Source organism: Tachysurus vachellii, chromosome 12, assembly GCF_030014155.1.
Source record: "Tachysurus vachellii isolate PV-2020 chromosome 12, HZAU_Pvac_v1, whole genome shotgun sequence".
In the NCBI taxonomy this organism is placed as follows: Eukaryota; Metazoa; Chordata; class Actinopteri; order Siluriformes; family Bagridae; genus Tachysurus; species Tachysurus vachellii.
The window spans coordinates 569,104-587,557 of NC_083471.1; the positions used below are offsets into that span (position 1 = coordinate 569,104).

Here is an 18,454-nt window from a genome sequence, read left to right on the forward strand (position 1 = left end):
CTGCAGATCAGTTTCAGGGTCTTGGCAATCTTCTTATAGCCTACACCATCTTTATGTAGAGCAACAATTCTTTTTTTCAGATACTCAGAGAGTTCTTTGCCATGAGGTGCCATGTTGAACTTCCAGTGACCAGTATGAGAGTGAGAGAGATAACACCAAATTTAACACATCTGTTCCCATTTACACCTGAGGCCTTGTAACACTAACAAGTCACATGACAACGGGGAGAGAAAATAGCTAATTGGGACCAATTTGGACATTTTCACTTAGGGGTGTACTCACTTTTGGGTCCAGCGGTTTAGACATTAATGGTTGTGTGTTGAGTTATTTTGAGGGGACATCAAATTGACACCATTATACAAGCTGTACACTCACTTTACATTGTAGTAAAGTGTCATTCCCTCAGTGTTGTCACATGAAAAAATATAATAAAATATTTACATAAATGAGAGGGGTGTACTTACTTCTGTCAGATACTGTACATACACATAGACCATATAGTGAAAATTATAACGTTTATTTCCGAAAAAATCAAATGTTATGTCTTTTTCCTTAAATGATATTTGTGCTGAATGATCAATTGATTACTGATATTATCTGTATCATTTTACATTGATGCATTGAAAGTCCTGTTTCTCCATGAATTTCTTTGTTTCATTCAAATTTTTATCACTCAAAATCATCACACAGGCTGTGATGCTTGGTTTCTTTCTTATTCTATGTATGTACACAAACACACACATATATATATATATATATTGCAATAAAACTAACAAAAAACATTGATCATATTCGAAAACATTTGTGATATGTGAATTATTAAGTTTGCAGTTGGCACATTTTTCACTTGACTTTATTCTGACAGAAAAATCCAGATTAAAACACAGACTAATGGAATAACATTATAATTTTATGCAATAAGGAAATACAAAGTAAATGTTGGTAACATCATTAAAACTACTGTACATAGCTAGAACACCATGAGTTGTGGAATAAAGTGGAGAAATATAAACAATAGCCACTGTTGTGTCTTATTGACCATTAATCATTCTCTTCTAAACTTCCTTGTAAGCTCACAAACACTACAGAGCAACCGAAAAATAAGATTAGATAAATGTAATGAAAATGAACATAAATAAACACAATATTAAAAATAAACTTCTATGTTTATTATTTATTAATTAATCTTACATGTTGAAAATAAAATCATAGAGATCGTGAGAGAGAGAAGACACTATACTAGTGAACGTAGTAAATCTTAATTTCAATATTAAGTATATTTCAGTATTTCAATTCAGAGCATTGTGCTTTGACCCTCGTCCGCTGATCGTGGATTTAGAACATTTTTGGTTTGCAGTATGGGTTGTATGGGTTTTCCACCACCGTGGTGGTGCTGCTTTCTGTCTCCAATGTTTCAGCTTCATCAACCAGCCTACTGGACTTGTAATAATAAACAAACAGGAAGAGACCTGAGGAGAAAAAGGATAAATCAACTGACTGCTGACATCCTGTACATGTGTGAACAGGAAATGCTGGAATTGTAAAGATAATAAGAACTCATGATGTCATAAACTTAACTGAACTGTAGCCGTCACAGCTGTGGAAAGTCAGTAGAAAGTGAAGTGTATATTTTGAAATGTTAATAGAATGATCACTTTTCCTTCCCCACTCACCCTGACAGGAGTTGAGGACGGAAAAGATGTAGTAGGCAGGGATTCGCATTGGGCCGTAGGCGAAGAAAGCAAAGCCCCAGCTCAGTCCCAGAATGCAGCACAGGCCCATGATGGTCAGAGCGTCTGAGGGTCTTGATCTTTTTACTGAACTGGTGACGGTGGGGGATTTACGTCTGAGCAGCCAGAGCCAGCGCAGCATCACCACGAAGGTGAGGAAGGTGAAGAGGAAGATGGCAGAGTAGTAGCCAATGTTTACTACGTAGTGCAAGTTTGGATCAGTGATCCAGCACCTGACAAATTAAACAAGTTTATTATCTGCGAGCTCAGTCAGTGTTCAGCATTACAGCAAAACCTCTGTGGCCCTTACAGAGAAATACAATAATAGTCAAAAATATTTATTATATATTTGTTAGAATGTGTTTACATGTTTCACATAGCGTAATGTTTTCTGTATTTAAAATAGAATTTTAATTAGTAATATTAAAATATTCAAGAGGATATGGTTTTAATAGAAAAGTTTATATTTAAAATATGATTATATGACAATGTAATGACAAGTATATTCTATATCTTAATACATTTGATGCTTTTAATATCCTCATACATATTCATATTTTTTTTATTGTGAGTAACTGGGAGTAAGAAAGTCCCCGGTGCTCTATGGTGTTCTCACTCTGTAGTATTTAACACCTTTCTGTCGATCAAGTTTGCTAAATGTGGTGGAATCAGAACAAGAGCTCAGTGTCCCAGTGTCCCCGTGTCCCTCTCACTCACATTGAGACTGTTTTTCCTGTATCAGAGACGATAAACTCCAAGTCATATTTATGAGAAATGAAAATGCCCGTCACCACCAGGGCAGCAGGCACTGAAAACAGCAGAGGGCAAAGGTCACAAAACAAAGAATCAATTTTCCAGTTCCATCAGTACAGACCATGGCTCCCGTTTTGAACTCACCCCAGCCGGCGATGCACAATTTGGTGACGTAATTCTGGATACTGGCCACATTCTGTGTGAGCTGTAAACACAGATGCAGTGCCTGCAGTCCGAACCATGTGAAAGTGGATAGCATGAAGTAATGCATCGTCCCTGCCATTAACTTACAGCCGATCATGTCCCCTGTTCTAGCTACAGACTCATTAACCAGGAAGCTGAGGTTGAGCAGAAACAGGGCCACGAACAGGTTGATGAGGATGTGCACTGAAGCACTGGCTTTGCCTCGCCTGTGGACAGAAGATGAGGATCATCCACAGAAACACAATAAAACACTTATACACAATAACACACTGTAATACACAATGCAACACACCATTACACCCAAACAGACAATAACACACTGTAACACTTACACAAACTGTAACACGCACTGTAACACACTGTAACACACTGTAACACACTGTAACACACTGTAACACACTGTTACACAAACTGTAACACACACTGTAACACACACTGTAACACACTGTTAAACAAACTGTAACACACACTGTAACACACAATGTAACACACTGTTACAAACACTGTAACACACACTGTAACACACACTGTAACACGCACTGTAACACACTAACACACACTGTAACACACACTGCAACACACACTGTAACACACTGTTACAAACACTGTAACACACTGTAACACACACTGTAAGACACTGTAACACACACTGTAACACGCACTGTAACACACACTGTAACACACACTGTAACACTGTAACACGCACTGTAACACACACTGTAACACACTGTAACACGCACTGTAACACGCACTGTAACACGCACTGTAACACACTGTAACACACTGTAACACACTGTTACAAACACTAACACACACTAACACACACTGTAATACACTGTAACACACACTGTAACACGCACTGTAACACGCACTGTAACACACTAACACACACTGTAACACACTGTAACACGCACTATAACACACTGTAACATGCACTGTAACACACTGTAACACACACTGTAACACGCACTGTAACACACACTGTAATACACACTGTAATACACTGTAACACGTACTGTAACACACTAACACACACTGTAACACACTGTAACACACACTGTAACACACTGTAACACGCACTGTAACACACTGTAACACACACTAACATACTGTAACACTTACACACAGTAACACACAGAGTAACACACTTTAACACAGTGTAACACACACTGTAACACGCACTGTAACACACTGTAACACACTGTAACATGCACTGTAAGACACTGTAACATGCACTGTAACACACTGTAACACACTGTAACACACAATGTAACACACTGTAACACTTACACGCAGTAACACACAGAGTAACACACTTTAACACACTGTAACACACTAACACGGTGTAGAATGTCTTTCTGTAATACAGCATCTTTTACCTTAAAATGAAGTGCATGAACAGAGCTACGCTGAGGAAGAAGAGGGACAGGCCACAGCCAATGGAGGTGATGAAGGTGAGATTATTGAGGTCGGAGGTTGAAATATTTGCATTTGGAAGAGTCTGTAAAACACACACTGCTTTATTTTATTTTATTTTGTATAATTACTCCAGTGCACAATAGCATGAATTAATATTTTGTTATTTGCTAGCTGTAAATATGTATATCAGTGAAAAATGATGGGATTAAATAAAAAATAATTATAACTATTGTGAAAATTAAAAGAGAAAAAAGATTTCACCATCAACACGGCGAAGAAGGTTAAGTGCTGGCATAAGCAGGTTACTTGGCCATTAATATAAGAAGTGTTACATCCATCAGTCGTCCAGTTCGGAGTTGCCCCTGATGAAAACAATCATCTGTTACACACAAGCGAATCGAGACTAAATGCACCAATGGACAATTATGGTGTTTTCTGCATTATATCATAGTGCTGGATTTTGATTGGTCAGACGACATTGATTCATTTTCTATAACAGTAACTCCGATTAGCGCAGCTGCAGACCACAGGGGACGAGTGTTTAGAGCTGAGAGAATAAAGAGAGACTGCTGAGGGGACGAGTGTTTAGAGCTGAGAGAATAGAGACTGCTGAGGGGACGAGTGTTTAGAGCTGAGAGAATAAAGAGAGACTACTCATAGATTATATAGAGTCTATATGTGTATACATGCACTGAAATACCACAACCTCGTCCATCCCAAGAGTTGCATACAAGATCTGCGGAATTCTGCACAGAAAAATTAGGCATCAGATCCATTTAGACGAAAAACCTGTAAAACCTGTAACCTACTCCATGAACAGTTCTCTATATTATTATTATTATTATTATTGTTATTATTATTATTATTATTGATACCGGTGAAATGTCCCTGAAGGTGAGATTAAAGGTGTTGGTGAGATTTGCTATTTCTTTTCCCATGTCGATGGAGTAAACCTCATTATTTAGCAGCGTGCTGTTCTTATAGTCCTTAAAGAGAGATAAAGTCAGTGTGTGACATTTAATCACAGTGGATTAGCTGCTACTGTACATACGTAATCACACTAAAACGGCAGGGTATAATATAAGATAGCGTGAGTCATATTAAAGCATTGTACCTTTGGAAAACTGGGAAATCGTAACAAGGATGCAAAAAGTGTCTCGTTGCTTATATTCATGGCTTTTTCGAAAGCCTCCTTCGGGACAGAAAACGTCCTTTCAAAATTCTGCATCTGGGTTTTATCCTCAATGATCTGAAAAACAGTGTGTTTATTTTAAAGGTCAGATTTGTCCTTGATACAGAACAAATGTGTCACTTTAACAGCCTCATCAAGTCTGAAGCTCAGAAGCCCCTCGTTGAAGGGCTTTGATCTAAGACTAAACCTTAAGTTATTGAGCTCCTTCACTTCAGAGGCTGTAGAGAGTAGAGTTATACGTCTAGCCTTTAATCCGTTCATCGGTTATGTTGTAAGGTTTATATATTTGGGATGTTTGTAAAAAGTATTATTATATCTAACTATTAAATGATAAATATCATTTATTTTATATTTTAATTTCTTAACATCACCTTTTTTGTAATACTTACATTAAAGTTGGCTTTTGTGGAGTATATAAAGTAGATGGGATTAAAGTCTTCCTTGTTTTGCTGTTTCACAAAAATACCCTTAATGTCGTTCATAGAGACGGACACTGAGGATTTATTCCCCATCACATCTAAAATCATTTTATTTAGTGTCTTCATCTCTTCACTTCATACAACAGAGAGAGAAAAAGAAAAAGGTATTATTGATCTTATAATCATACATTGTTCAGATTTACTTTGTATTAAATGTCAGGTTACGCAGCTGCCTTTTTTCATCATCTGTGTGTAGAAAATGCAGACTAAATAATTCTAGTGTAGTATATCACCAATATATTACTCACTTCCTGTTAAACACTGGCTTCATTTAACAAAACTGCCCACAGATTGAAGGATCAGCTGAGTTTGACTTCATTTATTAAGTTAGGTAACTATGTTAATTTGCAGATCTCAAATTAAATTAGGAGTTTCACAAATTCCGTAACAAATCCTCAGCACTGCAGTGTGATTTACCAACCTGCAGTAACGAGGAGACTGACAGAATGCAGCACTGTTTATGTGGGGAAAGTTCTCTAGGTGCACTGTTTAAATTTTCCAGTGTTGACTAGACCACCTTCACATCAGGTGATGGTCTTGAAGAAAGTGAAAACACAACTGAAACTAATGCATGGACAAATGAGAGGAATCGTGTACTAGTAGCTGAAGATCTGGTGAATGGTCATGAAGATTTTAGCAGGGCTCTCAAGTGTCACGCATTGAGAGTGACAGTCCCTCATGTCAGTCTTTTGTCACGCTCTCCTGCCACACATTGTATTTGTCATGCAGAAAAACTGACTATTCATCATATATTTAATAAGCACCCAAAATGTATCTGTCCAAGCGCGTCTCCCCTGGAGTTCTTAGTCGAGCCTGACACTTATCAGCCAATCAAAAAAAGAGGCTACACAATAGCCAATCAGAAAATAGCACTATTGTATCTGGGTAAGATTTAACGCAACAACCGATGAAAAAAACACGAAACAGTTTGTCTCTGGACGGGACATTGTCCTCAATCATGACCCTAAAAATGTCTGGGCTTGTGCTGAACTGTATTAAATGGGAGCAACATTACACATGATAAAGGGGTCCAAAAAGACAACAAACAGTTACAATAAACCTACATGAAGGGGAAGAAATCGAGGTAATGTGTGTAACGTTGGTAAAATCAAACGTCACAAAAGTCTGAGATAGTAGACATTTTCTTACAAATAGCTGCAATTACTGTTGGAGTCTGTAGGCAGCGTAAAATTAATCACTACGTTTCCTTCTGTTTTGTGAAAGGCATTTCCACACTTGCGGCACTCTGCAGACACTCCTGTTAAACTGATGATGTCATCATTTGAATCGTTTCCTACAACCGGAATATAAAATTAAAACACATCAGTGTAAAACACAATGTACACAATGGTATTAAAGGTAAACTGTAATAACGATATTAAAGGGAACGTTCATCCCAGTTTATTATTTCAGGATTAAAATTGACACTTTTATGGTGGTGAGATTTATGACGAACGACGTGGACAAGGTGGTCTTCATGTTCGGGGGAGATCTGTTACATTAAATATCTGTAAATATATCTTAATAAAATACAGCAGGATAAATAGATTCTCACCGCTGCAGTTCTGAATATATACAGCACTCTCACAAATCTTTGTGGGATCCACACAGGTCATGTTCTCACAGGGAGTAGGTCCACCTAACATTCCAACAGTTATTAGGAGATATAGATTCATAAACATGTCTTAAAAGATAAATAATACACAATAATAAACAATAATATCTAATAATATATAATAATAAATATATTATAAAAAAAGTCTCTCATATACCTTTAGCTTGAGTGCAATTGTATGCATCTGTAAAGTACACATCACACACACTGTAACACACACTGTAACACACACTGTAACACACACTACACAACATCACACATACTGTAACACACACTACACAACATCACATATACTGAAACACACACTGTAACACACTCTACACAACATCACACACACTGTAACACACACTGTAACACACTCTACACAACATCACACATACTGTAACACACACTGTAACACACTCTACACAACATCACACACACTGTAACACACACTATACATCACACACACTGTAACACACTCTACACAACATCACACTCACTGTAACACACACTGTAACACACACTGTAACACACACTACACATCACACACTGTAACACACACTACACATCACACACACTGTAACACACTCTACACATCACACACACTGAAACATACTCTACACAACATCACACACACTGTAACACACACTACACATCACACACACTGTAACACACTCTACACATCACACACACCGAAACATACTCTACACAACATCACACACACTGTAACACACTACACATCGCACACACTGTAACACACTCTACACAACATCACACACACTGAAACACACACTACACAACATCACACACACTGAAACACTCACTACACATCACACACACTGAAACACACACTACACAACATCACACACTGTAACACACACTACACAACATCACACACACTGTAACACACACTACACATCACACACACTGTAACACACTCTACACAACATCACACACACTGAAACACACACTACACAACATCACACACACTGTAACACACACTACACAACATCACACACTGTAACACACACTACACAACATCAAACACACTGTAACACACTCTACACAACATCACGCACAATGAAACACACTCTACACAACATCACACACACTGAAACACACTCTACACAACATCACACACACTGAAACACACACTACACAACATCACACACACTGAAACACACACTACACAACATCACACACTGAAACACACACTACACAACATCACACACACTGAAACACACACTAAACAACATCACACACACTGAAACACACTAAAACACACACTGAAACACACACTAAAACACACACTACACAACATCACACACACTGTAACACACACTGAAACACACACTACACAACATCACACACACTGTAACACACTGTAACACTCTACACAACATCACACACACTGAAACACACTACACAACATTGCACACACTATAACACACTCTACACAACATTGCACACACTAACACTCACTACACAACATCACACACACTAACACACACTGTAACACACTACACAACATCACACACAATGAAACACACTGTAACACACACTGTAACACACACTACACAACATCACACACACTGAAACACACACTACACATCACACACACTGAAACACACACTACACAACATCACACACACTGAAACACACACTACACAACATCACACACACTGAAACACACTCTACACAACATCACACACACTGAAACACTCACTAAACAACATCACACACACTGAAACACACACTACACAACATCACACACACTGAAACACACACTACACAACATCACACACTGTAACACACACTACACAACATCACACACACTGAAACACACACTACACAACATCACACACACTGAAACACACTACACAACATCACACACTGTAACACACACTACACAACATCACACACACTGAAACACACACTACACAACATCACACACACTACACCATTGTAAATACACTTTATATTAATATTTAATATTTCTTCAGCATCATGTTTAACTGTAGAATCTGTGCTCCTCTTTTCTGTACCATTTATCTGCAGGCAGCTCTGAGCTCCTTTCACGAAGCAGATGGGGGTTTGGGGTCTAATGGTTCGGTTCCTGGTGATGTTGATCTGTAGGGTGTTGTTTTCAGTGTTGTTCACTAACCACACACCACTGTCTAAGAAACTGCAGTCTAGAAGGAAATGATTATAAACAAGACGAACCTTCATTAAATATACTGACTAGAATAAAGTATAAACTATAATGGAATTATTGCATTCAGAATTTAATCAAATGTTTTCAATTAGAACGTAAATGTAATTATGAATTCACAAAAGAGCACACAGGAGCAGAACTGCCTGATTTTTACAGAATCTCCACCTCTCTCTAGACTTGAGTGACCATTTTCTACCCCTTTTTTTTAAAACATGAACATGGACTGTTAAAAAGTCATACAGAATGTAATATATATGACACGGGGAACACGAGGAAACACAAAACCCAGCTTTTAAATTAATTAATGAAATCTGTCCTTAAGTGAAGTGAGTTGGAGGAATATTGCTTGGCCAGGCCACTGTTCACCACTGTCACTGTTGACCACTGTCACTGTTCACCACTGTCTTCTCCATTTACTGATAATGGCTCTTACTCTGTTTCGCAGGAGTGCTAACAGTAGATATGCCCTGTACCCCTTTCCAGGCTGATAGATTTAGACCCTCATATCTACTTTACAGTACAGGGGGTGGCAGCTGGTTTGATCACCAATCAGAAGGTTGTGAGTTCAATTCTCACTTCCACCAGGCTGCCACTGCTGGGCCCCTGAGCAAGGCCCTTAACCCTCACTTACTCAGTTGAGATAAAAAGTCTCTCTGGATAAGTATGTCTGCTAAATGCTGTAAATGTGTCTGGTCTGAACTGAACTCTATTACAATCATATAAACTCTATCATCAATCAAATTATTTATCCAGTTTAATCTGTTAATTGTTAAATGATTAATTAAGGGGCGCTTAATTTGTCACACAGGGCCAGTTTGTTTACATTAAACCGTCACTTTAAAACTGTATTTTCTGTTCATTTTGGTATGTTATGTATGGTTATGTACAATATCTACGCATGTTTATTCTTTCTTTCTTTTTAAACGTACCTCCATTTGTTCCATTTTGTGTATCAAATGATAAAATGCAGGTTGAAATGTTGAATGGTGATGATCCTGCAGAAACAAAAGAAATCCGTCATTCACTAGCTTAAATTAAAATAAATATACAATGAATGATTTTGTACTGCATAAAGAATAAGTATTCTTACCGTTAAACATATTCTTGCAAATGGAGTCAGTACTATTATTTACACAAGTCTGGTTTGTATCTAAAAGCAATATTAATATCAGTGTGAAAAAAAAAACAATGGCTTTAATAAAATGTAATTTTAATTCTTCATTAAATTCTTCATTGAATCTTACAGGTGCTTTGTATTTGTCCAGTAAATCCTCCATTAATCAGTAGAATTCGTTTACAGTCTGAACTCAGTGAACAAGGTGAGCAAATATCTACAAAAGAGATTCTACATAACACAACAACAACAACAACAACAACAACAACAACAGCAATAATAATAATAATAATTATGCTAATGTTCATATTTATTTAAATATGATTCATAACTAATATATTTAATTAATTTGTTACAGACGTCACACGTTTCTGCCTATTTGCTGGAGATGTACATGTGAACATTGACATAAACAGTAATAAACAGTAATAAACAGTAATTAATACTCCAATAAGCCTGCCTTCACTCCTGCATTAAAGTCCCTTCCTTTGCAGTGTAAGGGAATGTTACATTAAATTGTTTCACAGGGTGGCATTATGCTCTTACTAATCTTACTAATAAGCATGAATATGCAAAAATGATGATTAATCAGATCCATAAATGGACATAATAAACATAAAAATTACCAGAACACAAATCCAGGCACACGTCATCACCTACAAAATATCAAAGGTTTAGATTCATCTGATACAAATGCAATATTCGTATTAATGCATTAGAGAGATAGCATTTTCCTAAAATTAACATTTTAATGCATTTGTCAATATTATTTAAATAAAAACAGAGATTTATACTTTCACCAAAGTCCTTGCATTTGTCCACACAATCTGTAAATTACAATAAGATAAAAACGTTAGCAGGTTAATCTAACCAATATACACAATTATATGTTTCTTTGCTTATATGTGTGTGTGTGTGTGTGTATGTGTGTGTGTGTGTGTGTGTGTGTATGTGTGTGTGAGTGTGTGTGTGTATGTGTGTGTGTATATGTGTGTGTGTGTGTGTGTATGTGGGTGTGTATGTGTGTGTGTGTATGTGTGTGTATGTGTGTGTGTATGTGTGTGTGTATGTGTATGTGTGTGAGTGTGTGTATGTGTGTGTGTGTGTGTGTGTGTGTGTGTGTGTGTGTGTGTGTGTGTGTGTGTGTGTATGAATGACAGTATCTCTAAGGAATTACAAAGCATCTTTCCAAAAGATTACAAGGCTTCTTACCAGCACAGTTTATGTATTCTATTGGAGAGGTTTGATTGTCACTTGGACCTGGAGTTATTGCATATTTATATTAATATGAAAAGCATTAAAAAATATCATGATTCAAAGATTACTGATAAGTGTAAAGACTGACCAATGAAGGCTTCACTTCAATCACACACACACACACACACACACACACACACACACACACACACACACACACACACACACACACACACACACAATCACAATGATCCCTTTCTTCTCTCCTGCTGTAAAAATAAAATAGGAATAAATTGAATTAAAATATTAATATTCTTACCGCTGCAGAATTTCTTTATACATTCTGCAAAATACAAAAAGATTATTTGTATCTCCATAAATCAATAATGAACAATGTTTGTGTGGATAAAGAGATGATTTTGTCTATAAACAAATCAATATATAACAGCGTATAACAATGTATTAATCATACACCAACACACAGACACACACCAAAACGCATACACACACAATCATACACCAACAGACGTACACACAATCATACACCAACACACACACACACACACACACACAGTAATACAATCACAATGATCCATTTCTGCTCTCCTTCTATACAAATAAAATAGGAATGAATTGAATTAAAATCTTAATATTCTTACTCTTGGAGAATAACTTTGCACAATCTGCAAAATATAAAAAGATTATTTGTATCTCCAGAAATCAGTAATGAACAATGTTTGTGTGGATAAAGAGATGATTTTATCTATAAACAAATCAATATATAACAGCTGTTAGTGCTAATCATACACACATACACACAATCATACACCAACACACAGACACACACCAACACGCATACACAAACAATCATACACCAACACAGACACACACACACACACACACACACAGTAATACAATCACAATGATCCCTTTCTGCTCTCCTGCTATACAAATAAAATAGAAATAAATTGAATTAAAATATGAATATTCTTACCGCTGCACTTTTGCTTTATACAATCTGCAAAATATAAAAAGATTATTTGTATCTCCAGAAATCTGTAATGAACAATGTTTGTGTGGACAAACACACACACACACACACAGACAATCATACACCAACGCACACACACTCACACACACACAATCATACACCAACACACACACTCACACACACAATCATACACCAACACACACACAATCATACACCAACGCACACACACTCACACACACACAATCATACACCAACACACACACTCACACACACAATCATACACCAACACACAGACACACACAATCATACACCAACACGCACACACAATCATACACATACATACATACACAATCATACACCAACACACACACAATCATACACCAACACACACATACACACACACACACACACACACACCAACACAGACATACACAATCATACACCAACACACACACACAATCATGCACCAACAAACACACAAGTGTCTGGTTTGGGAACTGTACCATCTCGGATCGCAAAACCCTGCAGCAGATAGTGAGGACAGCTGAGAAAATCATTGGAGTCTCTCTTCCCTCTATTATGGACACTTACACCACACACTGCATCCGCAAAGCCAACAGCATTGTGGACCCCACACACCTCTCACACACACTCTTCACCCCACACACCCCTCACACACACTCTTCACCCCACACACCCCTCACACACACTCTTCACTCCACACACCCCTCACACACACTCTTCTCTCCACACACCTCTCACACACACTCTTCACTCCACACACCCCTCACACACACTCTTCACTCCACACACCTCTCACACACACTCTTCACCCTCCTGTCGTCTGGAAAAAGTACAGAATCATTCTGGCCTCACTACCAGACTTGTAACAGTTTCTTCCCACAAGCCATCAGACTCCTTAATAACTGAACTGAACTGTACTGAGCACAACACACACTCCCATCAATCTGTTTACATGCTGATTTTTGCACACCAACACACACACAAACACAAACATAGTCATACAATCACAATGATTCCCTTCTGCTCTCCCAATGTACAAATAAAATATAGGAATAAATTGAATTAAATATTAATATTCTTACCTCTGCAGCTTTGCTCTATACAATCTGCAAAATATAAAAAGATTATTTGTATCTCCATAAATCAATAATAAACAGTTTGTGTGGATAAAGAGATGATTTTGTCTATAAACAAATCAATATATAACAGCTGTGTAGTGCTAGTCATACACCAACACACACACACACACACACACACGCACACACACACACACACACACACACACACACACACACACAGAGTCATACAATCACAATGATCCCTTTCTGCTCTCCCAATGTACAAATAAAATATAGGAATAAATTGAATTAAAATATTAATATTCTTACCGCTGCACTTTTGCTTTGTACAATCTGCAAAATATAAAAAGATTATTAGTATCTCCAGAAATCTGTAATGAACAATGTTTGTGTGGATAAAGAGATGATTTTGTCTATAAACAAATCAATATATAACAGCTGTGTAGTGTTAATCATACACACATATACACAATCATACACCAACACAAACACTCACACACACAGACACAATCATACACTAACACACACACACACACAAAATCATACACCAACACACACACACAAAATCATACACCAACACACACACAATCATACACCAAGACACAAACTAACACAAACACAATCATACACCAAGACACACACACATAAACACACAATCATACACTAACACACACAATCATACACTAAGACACACACACAATCATACACCAACACACACATGCACACACACACAATCATACACCAAGACACAAACACATAAACACACAATCATACACCAACACACACACACACACAATCATACACCAACACACGCACACACACACAATCATACACCAACACACACACACACACAGACACACTATTACACACTAACACACACACATAAACACACAATCATACACCAACACACACACACACAATCATACACCAACACACACACACACAAACATACACCAAGACACACGCACACACATACACACACACACACACACACACACAATCATACACCAAGACACCCACACATACACACACAACCATACACCATCACACACTTACACACACAATCATACACCAAGACACACACACAAACACACACAATCATACACACATATACACAAACACACGCAATCATACACCAACATACATAAACAATCATACACCAACACACACAGAAACGTACACCAACACACACACACAATCATTCATCAACACACACAATCATACGCCCACACAAACACACAAAATCATAGACCAACACACACACATACACACAATCATACACCAGCACACACACACACACACACACACACACACACACACACACACACACAATCATACACCAACACACACAACCATTCACCAACACACACACACAGTCATACAATCACATTGATCCCTTTCTGCTCTCCTGCTATACAAATAAAATAGAAATAAATTGAATTAAAATATGAATATTCTTACCGCTGCACTTTTGCTTTGTACAATCTGCAAAATATAAAAAGATTATTTGTATCTCCAGAAATCAGTAATGAACAATGTTTGTGTGGATAAAGAGATGATTTTGTCTATAAACAAATCAGTATATAACATCTGTGTAGTGTTAATCATACACACATATACACAATCATACACCAACACACACACTCATACACCAACACACATATACACAAACACACAATCATACACCAACATACACACACCAATCATACACCAACACACACACTCACACACACACACACACACACACACACACACACACACACACACACACACACACACACAGAGTCATACAATCACAATGATCCCTTTCTGCTCTCCTTCTATAAAAATAAAATAGAAATAAATTGAATTAAAATATTAATATTCCTACCGTTGCACTTTTGCTTTATACAATCTGCAAAATATAAAAAGAATATTTGTATCTCCAGAAATCAGTAATGAACAATGTTTGTGTGGATAAAGAGATGATTTTGTCTATAAACAAATCAATATATAACAGCTGTGTAGTGATAATCATACACACATACACACCATCATACACCAACACACACCCATTCACACACACACTCATACACACACACACACACACAATCATACACCAACACACACACACACACACACACACACACACAATCATACACCAACACACACACACACACACACACACACACACACACACACACACACACACACACACACACACGCACGCACACAATCAGTCACCTGAGTCACCTCAGACTTGCTCATTGGGGATAAATACAAAGACATTTAAATATATCTAATATTAATCTTGAACTTTTGTATTATATTAATCTTTATATTATTCTTTTGTTTTATGTTTTTGTTCTGTAAAGCTGCTTTGAAAATGTCAATTGTTAAAAACGCTATACAAATAAATTTGAATTGAATTCACACACACACAATCATACACCAACACACATACACACAATCATACACCAACACACACACACACACACACACACATAAACACAATCATACACCAACACCTACACACATACACCAACACACACACACACACACACACAATCATAAACCAACACACACACACACACACACACATACACACAATCATACACCAACACACACACACACACACACACACACACAATCATACACCAACACACACCAACACACATTAACACATACTAACCCACAAACAACACAAAAAGTTTTAAACGTGTACCTTCATTGCATAGAAACACCCTAAACAGCATCACTGTAATCATCAGCGAGCTTCTAAACTTCATCTTTACAGGTTTGAAGGGAAAAACGCTGTAAATAATAACAAATAAATATATATTTAGAAATGTCAATATATCTACAGTATCTATTCACATTTTATACCAACACAATTTTAAGGTTAATTAAATATATATTTATTTATAAATAAATTGTTGCTCCTCATGATATAAATGATTTTATATAATGTCACATGTTTCTTTTTATATTTTATGTACACTTTTGTTTGGTATCTTGTTCGTCTAATCTAACAATAAAATTATTTATTTCACAAAAAGAGGACATAAACCCTAAGTGAAGTGTTATACTGCAAGTTCAAATTATACCAAATGTTTAGCAAATTTGCAAATGTATTTGGGTGAACAACTGAAACGATTCCATTTAGAGTCAATGTTTTTTAGTCGAATTTCCAACATAATGAATTTTTTTTATCAAACATTTATACACAGTTTATACAGTCACACAGATAAAAGGGTGTGTTGATTTAATGTGCATGATTAATAACTCAGTAACTTTAAAGTATTATTATGTAACTTCCAAAACTATATTCTGGTAACAATAATTATGATAATAAGCGACTACAAAGCAATACTTTGATACAAATGCCTTATAAATAGATTATTAAATATTTAATAGTCCTGAAGCTATTATAACGACTACACAATGATACTGAATAACTCTATGACTAATGAGTCAGGAATTTGAATAGTGAATTGTCCTAAGCAGAAAAAATAAGAATATGTACAAGTTTATGTTGTTCAGGAAACGTACACAACCCGAAAACCTGTTAGAGAAACAAATTAAAGTTAACATTGTAATATTAACATTATGTGTATTTCTGGGAATTATTTAAGCGCTTCATGACTAATTACTTTTTTCAACAACAAGATCTTTTATTAACATTAATATTTAGAAAAAGAAAGTAAAGAAATTAAAAACAATCTGCATAAAACTTTTCATTAAAAACTCATTTCAACAGTTTCTTTTTTTTAATCCTAATAAAACAGTTTCACTACATGAAAAGAAACCCTAAAGTCTCACCTGCACAGATGAACTTGTGTCTGTCTGCAGTCTGTAACTAACACACATACATACACACAAACACAAACACACACACACACACACACACACACACATAATTTAAAGACTCCAGGAAACACTGCAAAATTTACATGTTGCTTTTCCTCTGTAAGCAAAAACACAACACACACAACACACTCTCTGTCTCATGATCTGGTCTGTTTTGTTTAGAACTATCTGTGGTCATTTATACCATAATATACACTAACATGCACTAATGCAAACCAACACACACTAACACACAACACATGCCATATTGTGACAGAACACACACACGGGGACACACACAGCCCGATTCAACATAAAATACACTAACATACACAATAAATGTAAGTTTATGCAAACCAATGCAAACCAACACACACTAACACACAACACATGCCACAATATTGTGACAGAACACACACACACACACACACACACACACACGCACACACACACATTCAGCATATGGTCCGATTCACTATAATATACTATACTAATACTAATATACTAATATACTAACACGCACTAATGCAAACCAACACAAAAAATTTCAACACAGACTGACACACAACACATGCCACAATAATGTGACAGAACACACACACACACACACACATACACTGTCTCTATCACAT

At 36.7% G+C, this 18,454-nt stretch overlaps 1 protein-coding gene across 1 annotated transcript; it reads right to left on the bottom strand.

Moving 5' to 3' along the window:
- Positions 1–837: 837 nt before the first annotated feature.
- adgrg11 (adhesion G protein-coupled receptor G11) lies at positions 838–17,819 on the bottom strand. The gene is made up of 30 exons (XM_060884145.1): positions 17,796–17,819; positions 17,500–17,538; positions 16,699–16,787; positions 15,865–15,888; positions 15,456–15,479; positions 14,304–14,327; positions 13,998–14,021; positions 12,895–12,918; positions 12,560–12,583; positions 12,220–12,243; positions 11,916–11,963; positions 11,498–11,530; positions 11,330–11,359; positions 10,834–10,920; positions 10,680–10,739; positions 10,519–10,584; positions 9,420–9,566; positions 7,550–7,576; positions 7,333–7,416; positions 6,927–7,071; positions 5,688–5,850; positions 5,221–5,355; positions 4,982–5,092; positions 4,813–4,852; positions 4,368–4,468; positions 4,067–4,188; positions 2,628–2,893; positions 2,448–2,538; positions 1,674–1,963; positions 838–1,469 (listed from the first exon to the last, which is right to left on the bottom strand). Exons 3-30 carry the CDS (start codon positions 16,760–16,762, stop codon positions 1,336–1,338), a joined length of 2,412 nt encoding a protein of 803 aa, XP_060740128.1. The 5' UTR covers positions 16,763–16,787; positions 17,500–17,538; positions 17,796–17,819; the 3' UTR covers positions 838–1,335.
- Positions 17,820–18,454: the final 635 nt, after the last annotated feature.